Here is a 16,422-nt window from a genome sequence, read left to right on the forward strand (position 1 = left end):
TTGCTCAACCATGATATACATAAACTGCCAAGCATGAAACAAAAACCACTTGTGGACACTCGCGTGTCAAAACAACCATCCCAATCTGAGTCCGAAAATGCATGTAAATTTGGCGACAATGATTCCCCCTTGGGATAAAACAAGCCAAGATGTAAAGTGCCACTAAGGTAGCGGAAAATCCTCCTGACAGCCTGCCAATGCTTAGACCCTGGGCTATGCATAAATCTTCTCACTTGTGAGACTGCAAACTGAATATCTGGCCTTGTGTTGCATACATAAATGAGACAGCCAACAGCAATTTGGTAAAGAGTGACATCAGCACGATCGCCAGTATCATGTAGACTCAACTTCAAGCCTGTTTCCATGGGAGTGGCAATAGGTTTGCAATCCTCAAGTCCAAATTTACATAGCAATGTCTCTATGTAACTTTTCTGACACAAGGCAATACCACCATCACACTGCTTAAACTATATACCCAAGTAATGATGCAATAGCCCCAAATCTTTCATCTTGAAAGTAGCATTCAAATCAGCCTTAAATTCAGCAATATGTCTCTCATTTGGTCTAGTGATCAGCAAATCATTGACATAAAGAACCACAATGAGAAGTACATCACCCTCACGCTTTACATACAATGTGCTTTCTGTTGGACTGTTATGAAAGCCTTGTTTGACCAAATGAGTGTCAGCTTTCTCATACCAAGCACGAGGAGATTGCTTCAACCCATGCAAAGCCTTCTTACATCTGCACACTTTGTCCTCTTGTCTTTTTATGACAAAACCGCGAGGCTGTGTTACATAAACTTCCTCAAATATATCACCATTCTAGAAAGAAATAACAATGTCTGATTGATGTACATCCCAACCAAAATGGGCAGCCAATGCACATAGAAAACGCACAGTAGTCATACGACAAATGGGAGCAAAAGTCTCTTCATAATCTATGCCTTTTTGCTGTGCATAACCCTTTGCAACAAGTCGAGTCTTATGGCGATCGATATCACCATCCGGCTTGCATTTCAACTTGTAAACCCACTTCGTACCAATGGCCTTTTTACCAGGAGGCAAATCAAAAGTCCATGTGTCATTTTCTATAAGTGCATCGTATTCTAATTGCATGGCAGCAATCCAATTTTTTGAATTTTGTGCTTCATCAAAAGACAGAGGCTCCTCAACATCATGTAAGCTAGACACAGACAAAGCATAACAATCCGATGCATAAGATGCATGGCGAGAGCCTGAATGAGTACGACTAGACAAAGGTGCATCCAATTTACTATCACGCAAAGTGTGCACTAGCCATTTTGGCATACCTTTAGCCTGCTAATTTTCAGCCCTTTCCTCATCAACTACATCATGTACATCTGCATCAGTAATAAGCTGATCTGTAACATTTTTAGAAACCCTTATAGGATGTACATTTGCCTCATTGGAACTTACATTCGTATTTCCACCACTGAAAAGAGGCAACAAAGTGTCATAAATGTCCTGTGAGCTTACATTACTGTCTCTAGTACATGACAGCAAGGACTGAACAGAATCTTCCACAAACACTACATCCCGTGAAACCAGAATACGCTTTGTTTGTGGATGATCTAACCTGTAAACTTTGCTTTCAGCACTATAACTAACAGAAATACTTTTGACAGCCTTATCATCCAATTTTTTGCGTTGTGTTTGTGCACCAAAGCATATGCCAAGCAGCCAAAAACACGCATGTGCTCAATAGAAGGCTTTCTATCATGCCATGCTTCATATGGAGTAATAGACTACAAAGATTTCGTAGGATACCTGTTAAGTACATAAGTGGCACAAATGGTGCCCTCAAGCCAAAAAGAATGCGACAAAGCTTGAATTTTGACCATACATCGTGCCATTTCCGTCAGTGACATGTTTGTCCTCTCAGCAACACCATTTTGCTGAGGTGTATAAGGCACTGTACATTGGTGTTTTATCCCACGACTAGCCAAAAATTCATTAAAATCATGAGACATATACTCCCCCCCTCGATCGGAATGGAGGGTGCCCATAGTACATTTCGAGACATTTTCAGCCATAGCCAAAAATTGTTTGAAACACATAAAAACTTCGGACTTCGCTTTAAGCGGAAATACCCATGCATGCTTGGAGTAATCATCAATGAAAGTCCCAAAGTAAAGGTAATTGCCCAAGGATGGAGTTTGCATGGGCCCGATGCACAAGCTGCAACCTGCATGTGCCCCGAACTAAACCATCCTTTGGAAACTTAGAACGCTGCATCTTACCCAAAATACAACCTTCACAAACATGTTTGGCAGGTGCTTCAAGAGGCGGCAAAGAAGCATCCATATCAGATTTTTGCAAAGGCAGCAAACTAGAAAAATTCAGATGATCAAAACGTGCATGCCAAAGTTTTGCATCTGAAATAGCCCTTGAATTTGCAACAGCATTTGCAAAATTTTGTCCACACTTGTCATAAAAAGTGAGCTTATACAGCCCACGACACAAAAGACCATATGCAACAATTTCATCACCAAAACTGAGATCATGAATTGTACATTTGTCATCCACAAATTTGACTACAAGTCCCTGTCTAGCAAGTGCGGATACAGACAAGAGATTCTTCTTGATCCATGTACATAAAGTGCATCAACAAGTGTGAAGGAACTTCCATTTGCAGCAGTAAGCACAATCTTTCCAACTCCCTGAACCGGATAAGAGGCATTGTTGGAACAAGTGACTGAATTCCCATGAGGGATAGACTCGAGAGAGGTAAACAATTCACGATGTGAGGTAAAGTGCTTTGTAGCACCACTATCGAAATACCACACATGTGAATCAGCAGCAACTCACAAGCATGCATCATGGACAGCAGGACTGTAAGTGCACTCTGCGCTAAAAGCCCATTCTGCATCAACATCAGCATTACAGTCTCCTTTCACAGAAGACTCAACAATGACTGCATTTGTAGTGGAACCAGCATTTGCAATGGAACCACCCTCTTTTTTCTTAGCCTCTTTGGCCTTCAACTTAGAACACGATTTGATCAAGTGATCATTAGCTTTACAATAATGGCAACGCATCTTCTTTTTTCCCTTATCATCAGAAGCATTAGGAACAGAAATTTTCCCACTCGTAGCAGAACCATAAGAAGTAGCCGCATTGCTGTTACCACCCTTTCTTTGAGAAGCAATAGAAGCATGTTCAACTGCACACTGCCTAGTTTTGACCTTTCTGAAAAGTGACTCTTGCAACAGCACTGTGCATAATGCATCAAACTTGACAACTTCAGGCTTTCCTTGGGTCATAAGTCTCCAAGTACTAGCAAAAGTCTGGTAGGAATCTGGTAAGGCATCAAGAACAGTCTGCACAAGGGAACTGTCTGAAAAGACTTCACTTGCAGAAATAAGTTGCTCATTGATATTCTTGACACTAGCAAGGAAAGTGTCCATATCATCTTCCTCATGCATAATCTTTGACTCCAGCTCTTTACGCAGCAAAGCAATCTTAGCCTCATTGCAACTTGCATAAAGACCAGCCAAAATATCCCAAGCCTATTTTGCAGATTTTGTTGAACGGATGTGAGAAACAATGGTGCGCTTCACAGACAATGCAATCAATGCATGAGTCTGCGCATCCTTTACATCCCAATGAGCTTGTTCTGTCGTAGGCAAAACAACTATAATAGCAGCAATCTTTGCAGCAAGGCCTGCAACATCCTCAACATCGCCTACATCCTCAGAACCAGGACGTACATCAATGCCCTGCACAATATTCGAAATGCCCTTTGACACAAGAACGTGTTACATCATATAAGCCCACATAGGGTAATTGTCCCCATCCAACGTGTCCTCAGTAGCAAACATCTTGAACACATCTGTGTTGTTGTTGTCAGCCATGGTAAATGTTGCACCTGATGTGAAAATTGTCCGAAAATAGGAGAAACGGAGCGGGAACAACACATGCTATATATCACAAATCCTAGAAGACTATAAGGCACCTATTATGCAAAAAACGACACTGACAGAAATTCTGCACAAAATGACAAAATTGCCTGTGCAGACCTGCCTGTAGTGGAAACGAAGGCCGAAATGAGCCTGAATCAAAAATCTGAGCAGACCGAGCAATTTGAGTTCACCCGAAATATTTGTCGACCTGCAAATACTTGCCAAAGCTCACTGAAATCGGAGACAGTGAGCAGGCGTGTGCTGGCACAGCTGGTGACTAAGCCCGAGAGGACGCAACCTGCTCTGATACCAATTGTTGGAATTAGGGTTGCAGAGAAATACACACAACTTGGAGAAGATGAAGGAATCTCAAGGCACACAATAGAGAGTGTGTTACTTAGTATACAATGGAAAGATAGATAGCCCTAGAGTGATGGATGCTCAGGGGAAAAAACCTCCTAAAATGCCCCGACGCTCCTAGTGTGTTCACACACGTCACTACCACATGTATATGGTAGCACTGTAAGGTTTTAATCTTATAATCATGTATGGTGTGCAGGCCAATGGAAAGCTCCCAAGCTGAACATCCCATTGGAGGAAAAGTTTTGTGTAACGGCAGAAGAGTTTAATGTTGTCCATGGACGCTGTCGACCCCAAATTGGTGAAGTGGGAGCAGATTACAGATGTGGAGTGGTTCAGTGTATTTAGAGAGGTGAAGGATCGCAACAAATATCGCTTCAAATGCAGTAGCATTCCTAGCGACATGTACGACCAAGTACTTCAGTTGCACTACAGGATGTACCAGAAGGCCCCCACCAACATGGAAATTAATTCATCTTTTGCAAAGGGTTTTGTAAAACAATTCAGTCCAGTGGAAATTGCAAGTGGCTCAATCATGCAATTCAATTGGGTTGAGTGTGCTGTCCAGCATTTGCACGACCTTCGAGAAAAAGGATACTACGATGTCCATGTTAAGAAGTGGAGGGTGCGTAATGCCCACCCCTCAAGTCAAAAAACAGAGGAGGGCTCCGCGAAAACAAAGGACGATTGCACTCGCCAAGTAGCTCCGAATGTTGTTTCTACTACCAGGGCAACACCCATGTCTATTAACAGCTCTCACAAAGTGACAGCAAGCATGTCATATTTCAGGCTCTCTAATTTGCAGCACATCATGAGTGCAAGTGACCATCTTAGAAATCGACTACAAGATGCTAAACAACATCTCAAGAATGCAGGTTAGAAGCTTGAAGCTGCGAGGGTTCTAAAAGCAAGCCATGATATGGTGAGCCGTGTAGTACTTGCTATGAGACAGAAGCTTCATGATGCTGAGAATGAATTGCGATGTTTAGGCGTCACTGACAGTGTGGATGCAAGGAGAGAAATAGAGCTCAAGCTTAAGATCGAGACACTAAAAGAGACACTGGATGGTTTGGGGTTTCCTCACAGTGGGGACACCCAAGTGTTGTTGATATTGACATAACCTGTCTTCGTGTAAGTGGCGATGGTTTTTGTGATTGAACCTTATGTTTTGAATATGTGCACAACTATCCTATGTACTTTCCATGCTTCTGTTTTGATTGGTTTGTAGGTTAATGTGGAGGGTGCAGGAAGCGAAAGTGCACCCCTGCGATAGTCAATTGAGGTTGCTCATGCAGATAAGTAGGGTGATACAAGGCTCCTTCATCTCCACTTCCCTATGCAAGATAGCTGTGGACACTTTTATACAGAGTGTATAGGAGGGGTACGCGATGGGACAACAAGCAACGAGTGTACTGGCAATGTTCTGCCACTATAAGTACACGAAATCAGTGCAATGGTCAAAATCCCACATGAGCATACCTATCACCTAATCTGCTTTATTGATGCATGCTCCCAGGGGACCGAATGTAGAGCTTCCACTTGCCATCAGAGGATACCAGCTGAATGGTGTGGCAAGGTCTCACAAGCAAGGATCTCTAATCACACATAGTTCTGGTAAGATAATGTTCAAGGAACAGTTATCCAGCCTTGATTCCCACACTAGCCCTGTGTATTCTAGTTAGCATAGAACGTATGCTAGTTAGCTTAGTGTGTATGGTGGCCAGCAGATTTTGTATAATAGTTGGCAAACCTAGTTGTGCTAGTTGGCATACGATGAGATATAGCTAACATACATTGTCATGGTGGTAAGCATATTGTGTATGCTAGTTAGCACACCTAGTTATTCTAGCTAACATATTGTGAATACTAGTTGGCATTTTTTGTATGCTAGTTAGCATATTGTGTATGGTAAAAAGCATTCCTTCTATGCTAGTTAACAAATTATGCATGCTAACTAACATAGACAGTTTCCCAATTAGAAACAAAGTATGTTAATCAGCATATAAAATATGCTAATTAGTGCACAGTGTGCTAACTAGCAAACATGGTATGTTAATTAGCATATTTAATATGATAATTAGCATACTTTTTAAGCTAGTTAGAACACTGGCTAACCATCATACACAGTGTGCTAACTAACATATAAGGTATGCTAATTAACATACTTTTTATGCTATATAGAACATTGTGTATGATGGCAAGCATGCAAGTATGCTAATTAGAAAAAAGGTATGCCAATTAGCCTGCATAAGCATACCTTTTTTTCTAGTTATCATACTTGCATGCTAGCCATCATACACAATATTCTAATTAGCAAGGGTATGCTAATTAGAATATTGTGTATGATGGCTAGCATGCAAGTATGATAACTAGAAAACAAGACTTGATAATTAACATACTCAGTATGCTAACTAGCATACCTTGTATGCTAGCTAGCATTTGGTGCATGCTAAAAAGCATTCAAAGTTTAATTAGCATACCTTCTTTGCTAGCTAGCATAATGTGTATGCTTGTTAGCATACCTCTATGCCAATTAGCATACATTCTGAGCTAGCTAGCATAATAGTTAGCATACCTCTTTGTTAGTTATCGTAATGTGTATTTTAGTTAGCATGCACAATATGCTAATCAACAAAGATGGTATGCTAATTAGCAAAGACGTTATGTTAATTAACATAACTTATCTTCTAGTTAGCATACCATCTATGCTAGCATACACAGTATGCTAGTTAGCATACAATTGTGTATGCTAATTAGCACACCATCAGTAATAAGCATACCATTAACATACACAATTTTGCTATATAACATTTTATGTATGCTAATTAGCATACATTCTCTGCTAGTTAGCATACACACTATATTTACACTTCCTTGTTAGCATACTTCGTATGCTAGTTAGCATATTGATCATGGTGGTTGCCACACTTTGTATACTAGTTAGCATAGACAATATGAATGTCTATAGGATATAGATGCCTACCATACATGGAATGCTACTTGTCACACTATGCATACAAGCAATCATAATGGTATTGATGAAAATTAATGGGTGAATGGAATACACATATTTCAATGATGCAAGATGAGCACCTGACAAGACACCTGTCGATCAAAGGATAGAAGAGAAGCTCTGTAATGATGAATCTGATGAGCTGGATAGAGAGCATGAAAGAGCAACTGTAATACCACATCATGCGACAACGCACGAGGCCGCTGTAGATGGTAAAGAAGCAGATGATGATGATGAAAATTTTATCATGATTATTCATCCCAAACCCAAGCCCCCTACAGATGATCAAACAAGCGTCTTAGAGGAAACAATTAGGAGTGTGCAAGAGGAAGGTAGGAGTGCTCAAGAGGAAGGTTTCAGGACTACCCCTACAGATGATCAAACAAGCGTCTTAGAGGAAACAATTAGGAGTGTGCAAGAGGAAGGTAGGAGTGCTCAAGAGGAAGGTTTCAGGACTGACAATGGGCTGACTGCGTAAGACACCAGTGATGACAACCCCCTGCAGGGTTTTGTAAACAAAGGAAAATTAAAGAGAAAAGGTGGTCTGGAACAAATTTTGGAAGATCCAGGGGACGAGATATGTGCTACCCCTCCGAGCACCTTGGATGACACAAACAAACGCAACAGAGGTGAAAAGAAATCCATTCGCGTGCTTGCAAGATATTGTGATGAATCTGTTCCATGTCTCTTCTCCACCAGAAGGCATGCTCCCAGTCCACCACGAGCAGTGCCACTTGCCAGTCCTCTCCCACCTGACATTGTTACGGGATCTTTCTCAATTTCGGACTCTACATCACTTTTTTGCCTATCTGAGGATATATTGCAAGAGTCGAAGCAGGCCATTGCTACCATTGAGCTTGAAGCATAGCGATTGGCAGCTACACACCAGCGTCACGCAGCTACTTACGCAGCTATGAAAAGATCTCTGCGAGTCGCTGAGAGCGCCATCGCGATAGGGATGCTACTATTTTCGCACTACAACAGACTTTGAAGTTGAAGTCTCAAATGATTAATGACCTTCAAGTTCAGGTACAAGGATTTAGAGAACTGCTTCTACATGAAAATGGGCCTACCCAACCTACCATGATGGGCGTGGGATATGGATGGACTCGATCAGGTACGCCAGTGCAGAATGCAGCAACAAGTCCTCAGCAATTTATGTGACTCTACACACAACGTCCAAATCATTACTACAATCAACAATATCCTTCGGGGTTTCAGTCGTCGCCATTGCCTCAAACGCAGAACGTTCCTTGCTGCGATGGAATTACTGGTGCACACCGCCATGGTTGTGTTACTCGACATCCTCAGTACACTCCAGGACAGGTGCTACCCTCTGCCCAGCAGCCAGGTGGTTGCTCTCTTCCCATGCGGCCCAATTATGGACAGGAGAGCCCACATACTCAGGGTTCAATCATTAATTTGATGGCTCCACCTCCGGAGACTAATGCTTCGACTGGTGTCACGAAAATCTCTCTCTTGGGTGATTGCATAGCAACTTTTTTCACCATGGCAATGCAGTGCATAATGGTTTATTTTACAGTCTTACGATCTTTCTCTCACCGAGATGGTGAGGGGTCTTGTGGTGGGCAACCTGTAAGCAGGCTAGTGTCACTTTCATAGGACACACAGTTGGTCTGGTTTGGATCACACTCGACGGACTCTCTGGGCTGGGCAATGACACGCGTGGTCAGGTCACCACCACCACTCAGTTTGGAGATAGACTTAGATAGCTTACATTTATGAGCCGTTGGTGGCTCTTTATGGTTGTAAATATGAGTAGTATATGTTGGGTCATCATGAGTATTTTCTTTATATATGGTCCAACGTCGTTGTCTAGAGTAGAGAGTCTATACACACAACACATCTGCACGATCCTTGCACATCTAAGCTTCTACGCTCCCGTTGTACCCGTGAGTTCAGAGCTACAGCTGAGTGTGCTACCATGCCAGAGTCTGTATCGGTTCTTTGAGATAGTCAAGTCGATATGTTCTGGTGTGCTGTTGTATCTCTGTGTTGATCAGTTGTTATCTATTGTTTCCTTTGTTATCATTCTGTTTTGAGTAAGATGTCACGCACATTGCACTGAGGAGCACCCAATGTAGAGAGCACGACACACGATCCGCGCTACAGCAAACGCATGGAGAGCATGATGAGAGGAGAGGCTAGCCAGTCTCATAGACCGATCACATGTCTTTAGAAGAGACATTGGACAGTCGGAGGAGCTACTGTCACAACAAAGCTCACACTTGTCTCACACCAGAGGCACACTGATGGGCCGAGCATTTGAGTTGGGGAGATCCAAACGCCCGTGAGACTGCAGTGGACCACCCAACATCGACAAAGACTGGATCAAAAGATTCGGATCACTTTGGCGAGGCATGCACGACGCCCGGTCAGACTACTAACCATGGAAGAGATTGATGAGATCTGCCAACGACCAATGTTGGATCTCCTATGATTTAGCTACTTAGCTATCCCAACTAGCTGCTTAGTTCACATCGACCGGCATAGGTTTCCATAGTATTTTTAGCTTGGTTTGTTATGTTGTTATTGTTGTTACTCTTACTTAGTATCAAATCCACCACCACATTGTAGCTTTCTGGTCTCATAGGTCACTTGAAGACGTTAATATTACATTTCATTTCATCATCTCTCTCTCTCTCTCTCTCTCTCTCTCTCTCTCTCTCTCTCTCTCTCTCTCTCTCTCTCTCTGCTACTCCTCCTGAACCTCTACTCCCATGCTCAGATCTCGTGACTGTTCTGTGGGCTGTCTCCCATTTGTATCCCACTACATGTGGCAACAGTTGGCCAGGGGCCTGGTGAGTCTCTGAAAAGAAAACAATGTCCTTGTCTCTGAAACTGTCCTCAAAGGCACCAACATCCAACCTCATAGACCCATTACAATTCCAAGTCGCCATCCTCAATGTGGTCCCATAGGTCTCGCACCGTCATGTAGAGCGCCGCTCTACAATCACCACCCGACCATCTCTGTAAAAGGCCATCTTCCCCTTCTCCCTTGCCGCTTGAATCTCGGGCATTACTTCTCTCATATGCGCAAGTTGTGAGAGAGTGAGGTCATCGCTTAAGAAAATACCTGTCTTCTTGAGAGTAGGTCTCTTCCTCAAGAATTCCTTCTTCTCTTCCAATGAAGGGAAGAGTAGTATGAGAGCTCTTTCCTTTGAAGATTCTCCGGGGCCCTCACTCTTCTTGCCCACTCTCCATGCCTTTGTGTGTGAAGGCTTCTCCACCCCCATCATTGATGTGAGGCTTGTGACCTCTTTTTCCACATTGTTTATGTCCTTGAGGCCGGTTACCCTCATATGTAGAGCCCGCACCCTCCTTCTTTGTTCCTCTTCGAGGGTCATGTTGATAAGAGTGGGTGTACAAGGAGCTTCCTTACCTTTCCCTTTCTTGGCAACCTCAATCCATTTTTCGGCCTCCTCTACTTTCTTTTGCGTTTCGGATATGACCGCGGCCCATGACTTCTTCTCCTCATTGATGTTGTCAATTTCTTCCCTCAAAGAGGGCTGAAATTCCCCCTCTTCAAGCCCATTTTTTGACCGTGTTTCCAACACTTCTTTGTGGAGGTCCAAAATGCTATTCTCCAACGTGGCGATCTTGTTGAGAAGATGATCCTTCTCGTCCTTCCACCTCTTCTCCTTTTCTTCATTTTCTCGGAGGAAAACAGTCTTCGCGTTCCTCCAATCTTCCATCTCTTTTCTCCATGCTTTCATTTCCAATTCAATGATGGAAATTCGTTTGGAGTGAAGAATATATTTGAGTTTGCTTGTTGCCATAGGTGAGGTTGGGGATGACATGAGAGAGAGAGAGAGAGAGAGAAGAGAGGATTGATGTTCCTACTCTATTTGGTATGTATGTTGATGAGGTGTCTGATTACATTGACAGAGAGGGTGATAGAGGTGCCCAGCTGGCAGGGACGTGGATCCCATTGTTGTTATATGCTGATGATATTGTCTTGATCTCTGACTCACCAGAGGGTATGCAGCGACAGTTGGATGCATTACACAGTTTTGCAGAGGATAGTGGATTGTCTGTAAACCTTGGTAAAACCAAGGTCATGGTGTTTAACACCACACCGCAGTGGATCAGGAGATCGGCACCGACCTTCACGTATGGTCAAGAGATTGTGGAGTATACAGATGCATACACTTACCTTGGGATAGTCTTCACTGGGCCGAGGTTTTCTTTGGGGAGAGCAGCAGAGACTAGACATACCAGAGCTTATGCGGCCTTGGGAGGCTTGGAGAGGATGTGTTCGCAGGTTCAGTTCCAGGAACCTCGGACAAAGTTATGGCTCTTTGATACTTTAGTAGCCTCAGCTATGATGTATGGGGTACAGGTATGGGGACCTTCTGTAGGCCAGGATGGTTGGAGACGTATGGAGAGGCCCTTGGTATCTATGATCTCCCGATTGATTAGAGCCAAGGCCTCCGTACCTGACGCGATCATTCGAGCAGAGCTAGCTGCCCCCCCCATGGAGATTGAGGCGCTTACCAGATCAGTGTCCTTTGTGCACAGCCTATGGGATACTACTAGAGACAGATATGCTAGACTGGCCCTTGAGTCTTCCAGACAGTTAGCTCTACAGGGGGACACTTCATGCTGGTATGCACAGATGACTTCATGGTTTCAGACGCATGGCTTCACCATGGACAGGTTGCCCCCTTTCCAGTATTCTCTTCAGGCACCCTCGCTGTCTCTTACACGGGTGGAGATCACTAGACTCATTCGTCAAGACCTGATCCAGCTCGACACCAGGAGGACATGGATAGAGCCGCCTCAGGAGTTGAGCACGAAGATGGCTTTCTATAGAGAGCATCTTCTCCACCTCACAGGAGATGGGTTTGTGATTCGACCCAGCTACATGGACACACATGTCTCATGGTTTGCGTTGTGCCATTGGTCAGATACGCACATCCTCACATCAGCTCGAGATTGAGACTGGTAGATTCAGAGGGATACCAGCAGACACCAGGATATGCCGATTATGCCAGAGAGAGCCAGAGACAGAGTTGCACTACATATGTCATTGCACAGTGTTCTATGAGATACGGGGGCGTTTCCACTGCTTATTCAGAGAGGGTTTTGGTCCTCTATCTAGGGTCATGAGTTATGAGGATCAGAGATGTCTTGGACTATATCTACTTGAGTTACACAAATATAGAGACACTTTACTGGGGAGAGCTAGAGAGAGGCAGTCCCAGAGACACATTACAGATTTCTTTTCACTAGATATGGGACAGCCAGAGGAGCAGCCACCACTGCAGAGCTCGTCCCACACTCATTCGACCACTACTGGCACTCTCATCGACCGAGCATTGGAGCTACAGAGATACAAACGACCGCGACTGAGGAGAGGAGCTACACAGCATCGACGGAGACTACAACAGAAGATTCAAGCCATACTCTCTCGACATCCAGAGTGCAGATGAGGATGGATCCTCACCATTTCTTCCATCTTTGTTTCACACACTGTTACATCCAGTTTACCGGGTACCTATTGTATCAGCTGCTACACCCACGTAGTTTTAGATTGTAGTAGTAGTAGTAGTAGTATTTTGTTCCACTTCTAGTTCTCTTCTTTTCTAGTTCTTTTGTACCCAGACATGGTATTAGATTCACTATTTTGTAACTGATTGGTCTCATAGGTCATTTTGGCCTTTTGAAGACGTTAATATAACATTTCATTTCATTTCATTTCTCTCTCTCTCTCTCTCTCGTATGGGTGTGTGCGTGTGCTAATAAAAGAGGAAAATGGTATAACCTTTCTATCACCCAAGTGTCGCAGACTGGTTATGCCATTTCCCTCTTGAATAACAAGTCTTGAGTTCAACTCTCCTCATCTGAGCTCTTTAAGGTCTCTTGGGATAGTTTCCTACGATGTTAAAAGTCTCTTCTTCTTCTTCTTCTCTCTACACTCTTCTTCTTCTTCTTCTCTCTACACGCGCACATATCTTGCCCAAGAATGTTGTCAGGAATCCACTGTCCAAATTGGGTTGCTAGGCAGATTGAGCCATGTCAGCACAAATTTTACAACAGAGGCGCTTGTCCTCCGTGGCACGCCCTGGTTGGACTAGAAAGCAAAACCTCTATTTCCGGGCCCACCAGCCAGCAGGCGGCCTCATTCCCCTGGACACTTGCCATGTCCACGAACTTTTCAGCAGAAAATGCGCGGAGGCATTGAACCTGCGACAGTCAGCGTCCCATGTCAACCGAAATAGCCACAAGGCCCAAACCTATTCGCTGTAGCAAGTTTGCACTTTATTAATTTTGTGTTGTCCTCCGTCTAGTGCGAACCACAGGTGTTTTCCCAAAGGGAAAGGACTGTGAGCACTGGTACGCAGTCTGAAACCCCACACCCCCCCCCCCCAAAGAGCTTGGACTATCTGAGGACATACACACACAGCGGTTCATTACATGACGATCCAAAAGGGTAATCAAACGCTTGTGTTCAAGAATCACCTGCAACAATACCCGTGTCCACATCCTCCACTACACATGTTGGTTTCTAGATTCCAGAGAGATCAAGCAGTAAATGTCAAGTCACAGTTAACCAATGCTAGGAACGAGGGAGAATGCTTCCAATACCTCTTTGTCTAAAACAATAATCCAGTGGCTTTTGTTTCGTATGAAAGAAACTCAATTCGTTACACATAACTCAATTTTGTGTTTCAAGAAAGAAGACCACACTAGTATTACAAGAGAAAACTGCACAAGATTTTTCTGAAAGTGCTTAAATTATCCAAGAAGATGTATACTATAATATAAGTGGATCCCAATAACTCTAGAAAATTGCACATCATACACAAGAAAAGCTCCGCAACCAGATGCAGATCATATTCTCTTGACATGGATGACCCTCTACAAGAAATAACCCTCTACAAGAAATAAAAGGGGCCTCTCCGAAAATTGGGCATCCTGGGTGAGAGGATTACATCAGCTTTCCACATCCCAGAAATATCCAATATAGCAACAACAAGGCTATTTAGTCCGTATAAATCATTTACATAATGATAACACGCCTATCTATCTTACCCTCCACATCTGCATATATCATTGACAGGCGACTTCGAAGGATTAGGATGGCAAAAGCACTATCTTCCATTTTGATGGAGTAGCGTTGCTGCTCCGTGTGACCACAAAGCAGAGTTCGTGAATTCAAGACTCACTACTTTAGGTATGTAACTTGAACTGCACCGTGTAAGGCAAAAAAAATTCTAGCCATCGCCTGCCCCTTTATGTGACAAATCATGCAGGTGTTGAATCCAAAGGTGTCCCCGATCGTGCCTGCATATGCATACAAAAGGACTCAGATTGATGGACGGGTACAAACCCCATGTACGTAACAAAGCTTGAACATGCTCTACAACCTGGGAAATGCGATTTGCGTATATGGTGACCAGCCGCAGTTGAGTACTGCTCAAACTTCCCAGATAAGGCAAGAATGCCTTCCCAAGAACAATGTAGATGTCAACGAGACAAAAAACAACTGTCTGCAAGCATAAAAACTAAATTAGACTAGGCTTGAACAAAAACCTCAGCATGCATTAAACATGATGTGGAACCTGACCTTCCGCACATCTGCGCTTTGATTGCCAAATGCATCGAATAATGCAGGTAAAAAGGAAGGCAATTGCGCCATCAAATCCTCTGGTGGAAGCCTACCCACAAGCTGAGAAACAGAGAAGATATCAGTCAAGCTATTTAGATTGCCACATGCCCTCTTCCACAGACCAAAATCCTTACATGCCCCTACTCCAACAGGATTGCTTTTGCCCAGTCAACATTTCCAGTTAGTTACATATCTAATGCACCTTTTCCCTTGTAGATGAACCTAGGTCAATGTCATTCAAGAGTTTCATCTCCCCATCCTTGCGATTGATCTCCCCCCTTTCATTGTAATCAGCTGGCCTTACCAAAATGATACAGAAAGTAAATAAATACAACGAACATAAACCAGTCGCACAGTTTTGGGCACTAATGCGTTTAATTTCCTGACATGTCGAAAGAATTCCACGAAAAGATTTCCCAGGTACTACTCTAATTTGTTTCTCACAGCTGTTTAGACTTGCTAGCTGTTCTCAAACTAATAAACAAAAGGTGTAGTACAAGCCAGTAAAATTCTTCTACTGGAGAGAATGAACGATTATCATTTCAGAGCAGCATGATTCAAAACATCACCCTCTTTCCAGCTGCAACTCCTGTTCATGTAGATCATGTAGAATGATCTAGCAGAAAATTGAATAGAATACCTTGGTGAGGCAACCGATGCATGTCACCAAAGTCTTCTCATCCTCGCTGTTCAGAAGGGGAACAACCACCTGAAGACGATACAAACAAAATATTAACTCCCCGAAAACGCTGCACAAATTCGATTGCCTTCCAAGAGATGACAAGAGAAACGGACCGAAAGACAGCGATATGGATCATACTGAGATAAAACCAGAGAGAGACAGCGATCGGCGGCACTGGACACCTGATTGGCGCAAGAGTCAAGGTCATTACACTCCACAAATGAAACAAAAGAACCTCAACTTAGAAACACTAGCTCATATACCTTGGCAACAAGATCTCGAGTGCTATGAAGAAGCTTTTCAAGCAGCATCTCAACAGAATCTTCCAGCATATCTTTCTGGATCAAACAACACTTCTAACTATCACAGCAGTCTGAAGTCCGATTTCAAAGCTAAAAATGTGGTCACAAATATACCTGATTTCCCAACATTGCAAGCACAGTTGAAAGGGCAAGCTCTCTTATTGATGGATCTGCATCATCAAGCGCCTCTAGCAACCCCGTTAAAATCTGGTTAAGATACTGCCCCCAAACAACAGGTCAAGTTAAAACTTCAAAGGGGCCAGTGAGAAGACTGAGCAGCGCCTAATTTAGTGCAAAGGAATAACAGTGATGGAAAAACTAAAAACCTGCGACCAAATAGTTGTTTGATTGGCCTTTGAGAGATGAAGGAAGTTCTGCAAAGCAGCACGTTTCTTATCCAGGGCTTTCTCATCATTGCCAGCAGAAAGCTGCGATGGTAACAAACACTCTGCTTAGTCTAGAGACTGCAACAAGCAGAGAATTAGAAACTTTGACAATCGATTG

The 16,422-nt window shown here is 43.4% G+C and overlaps 1 protein-coding gene across 1 annotated transcript in view; it reads right to left on the minus strand.

Annotated features, from left to right (window-relative positions):
• Positions 1-14,040: 14,040 nt before the first annotated feature.
• Positions 14,041-16,422, minus strand: part of CLASP (CLIP-associated protein) — a 91,573-nt gene continuing 89,191 nt past the window's right edge. Inside the window, exons 15-22 of the mRNA XM_086486468.1 lie at positions 16,245-16,346; positions 16,033-16,137; positions 15,880-15,954; positions 15,730-15,798; positions 15,575-15,643; positions 14,893-14,994; positions 14,693-14,815; positions 14,041-14,609 (exon numbers count right to left, since the gene is read on the minus strand). Of these exons, the coding sequence (XP_086342594.1) occupies positions 14,571-14,609; positions 14,693-14,815; positions 14,893-14,994; positions 15,575-15,643; positions 15,730-15,798; positions 15,880-15,954; positions 16,033-16,137; positions 16,245-16,346 (684 nt within the window). The 3' untranslated portion in view covers positions 14,041-14,570. The remainder of the gene's footprint in view (positions 14,610-14,692; positions 14,816-14,892; positions 14,995-15,574; positions 15,644-15,729; positions 15,799-15,879; positions 15,955-16,032; positions 16,138-16,244; positions 16,347-16,422) is intronic.

Source organism: Adiantum capillus-veneris, chromosome 17 (genome assembly GCF_014529385.1).
Source record: "Adiantum capillus-veneris isolate H3 chromosome 17, ASM1452938v2, whole genome shotgun sequence".
NCBI classification, from domain to species: Eukaryota; Viridiplantae; Streptophyta; class Polypodiopsida; order Polypodiales; family Pteridaceae; genus Adiantum; species Adiantum capillus-veneris.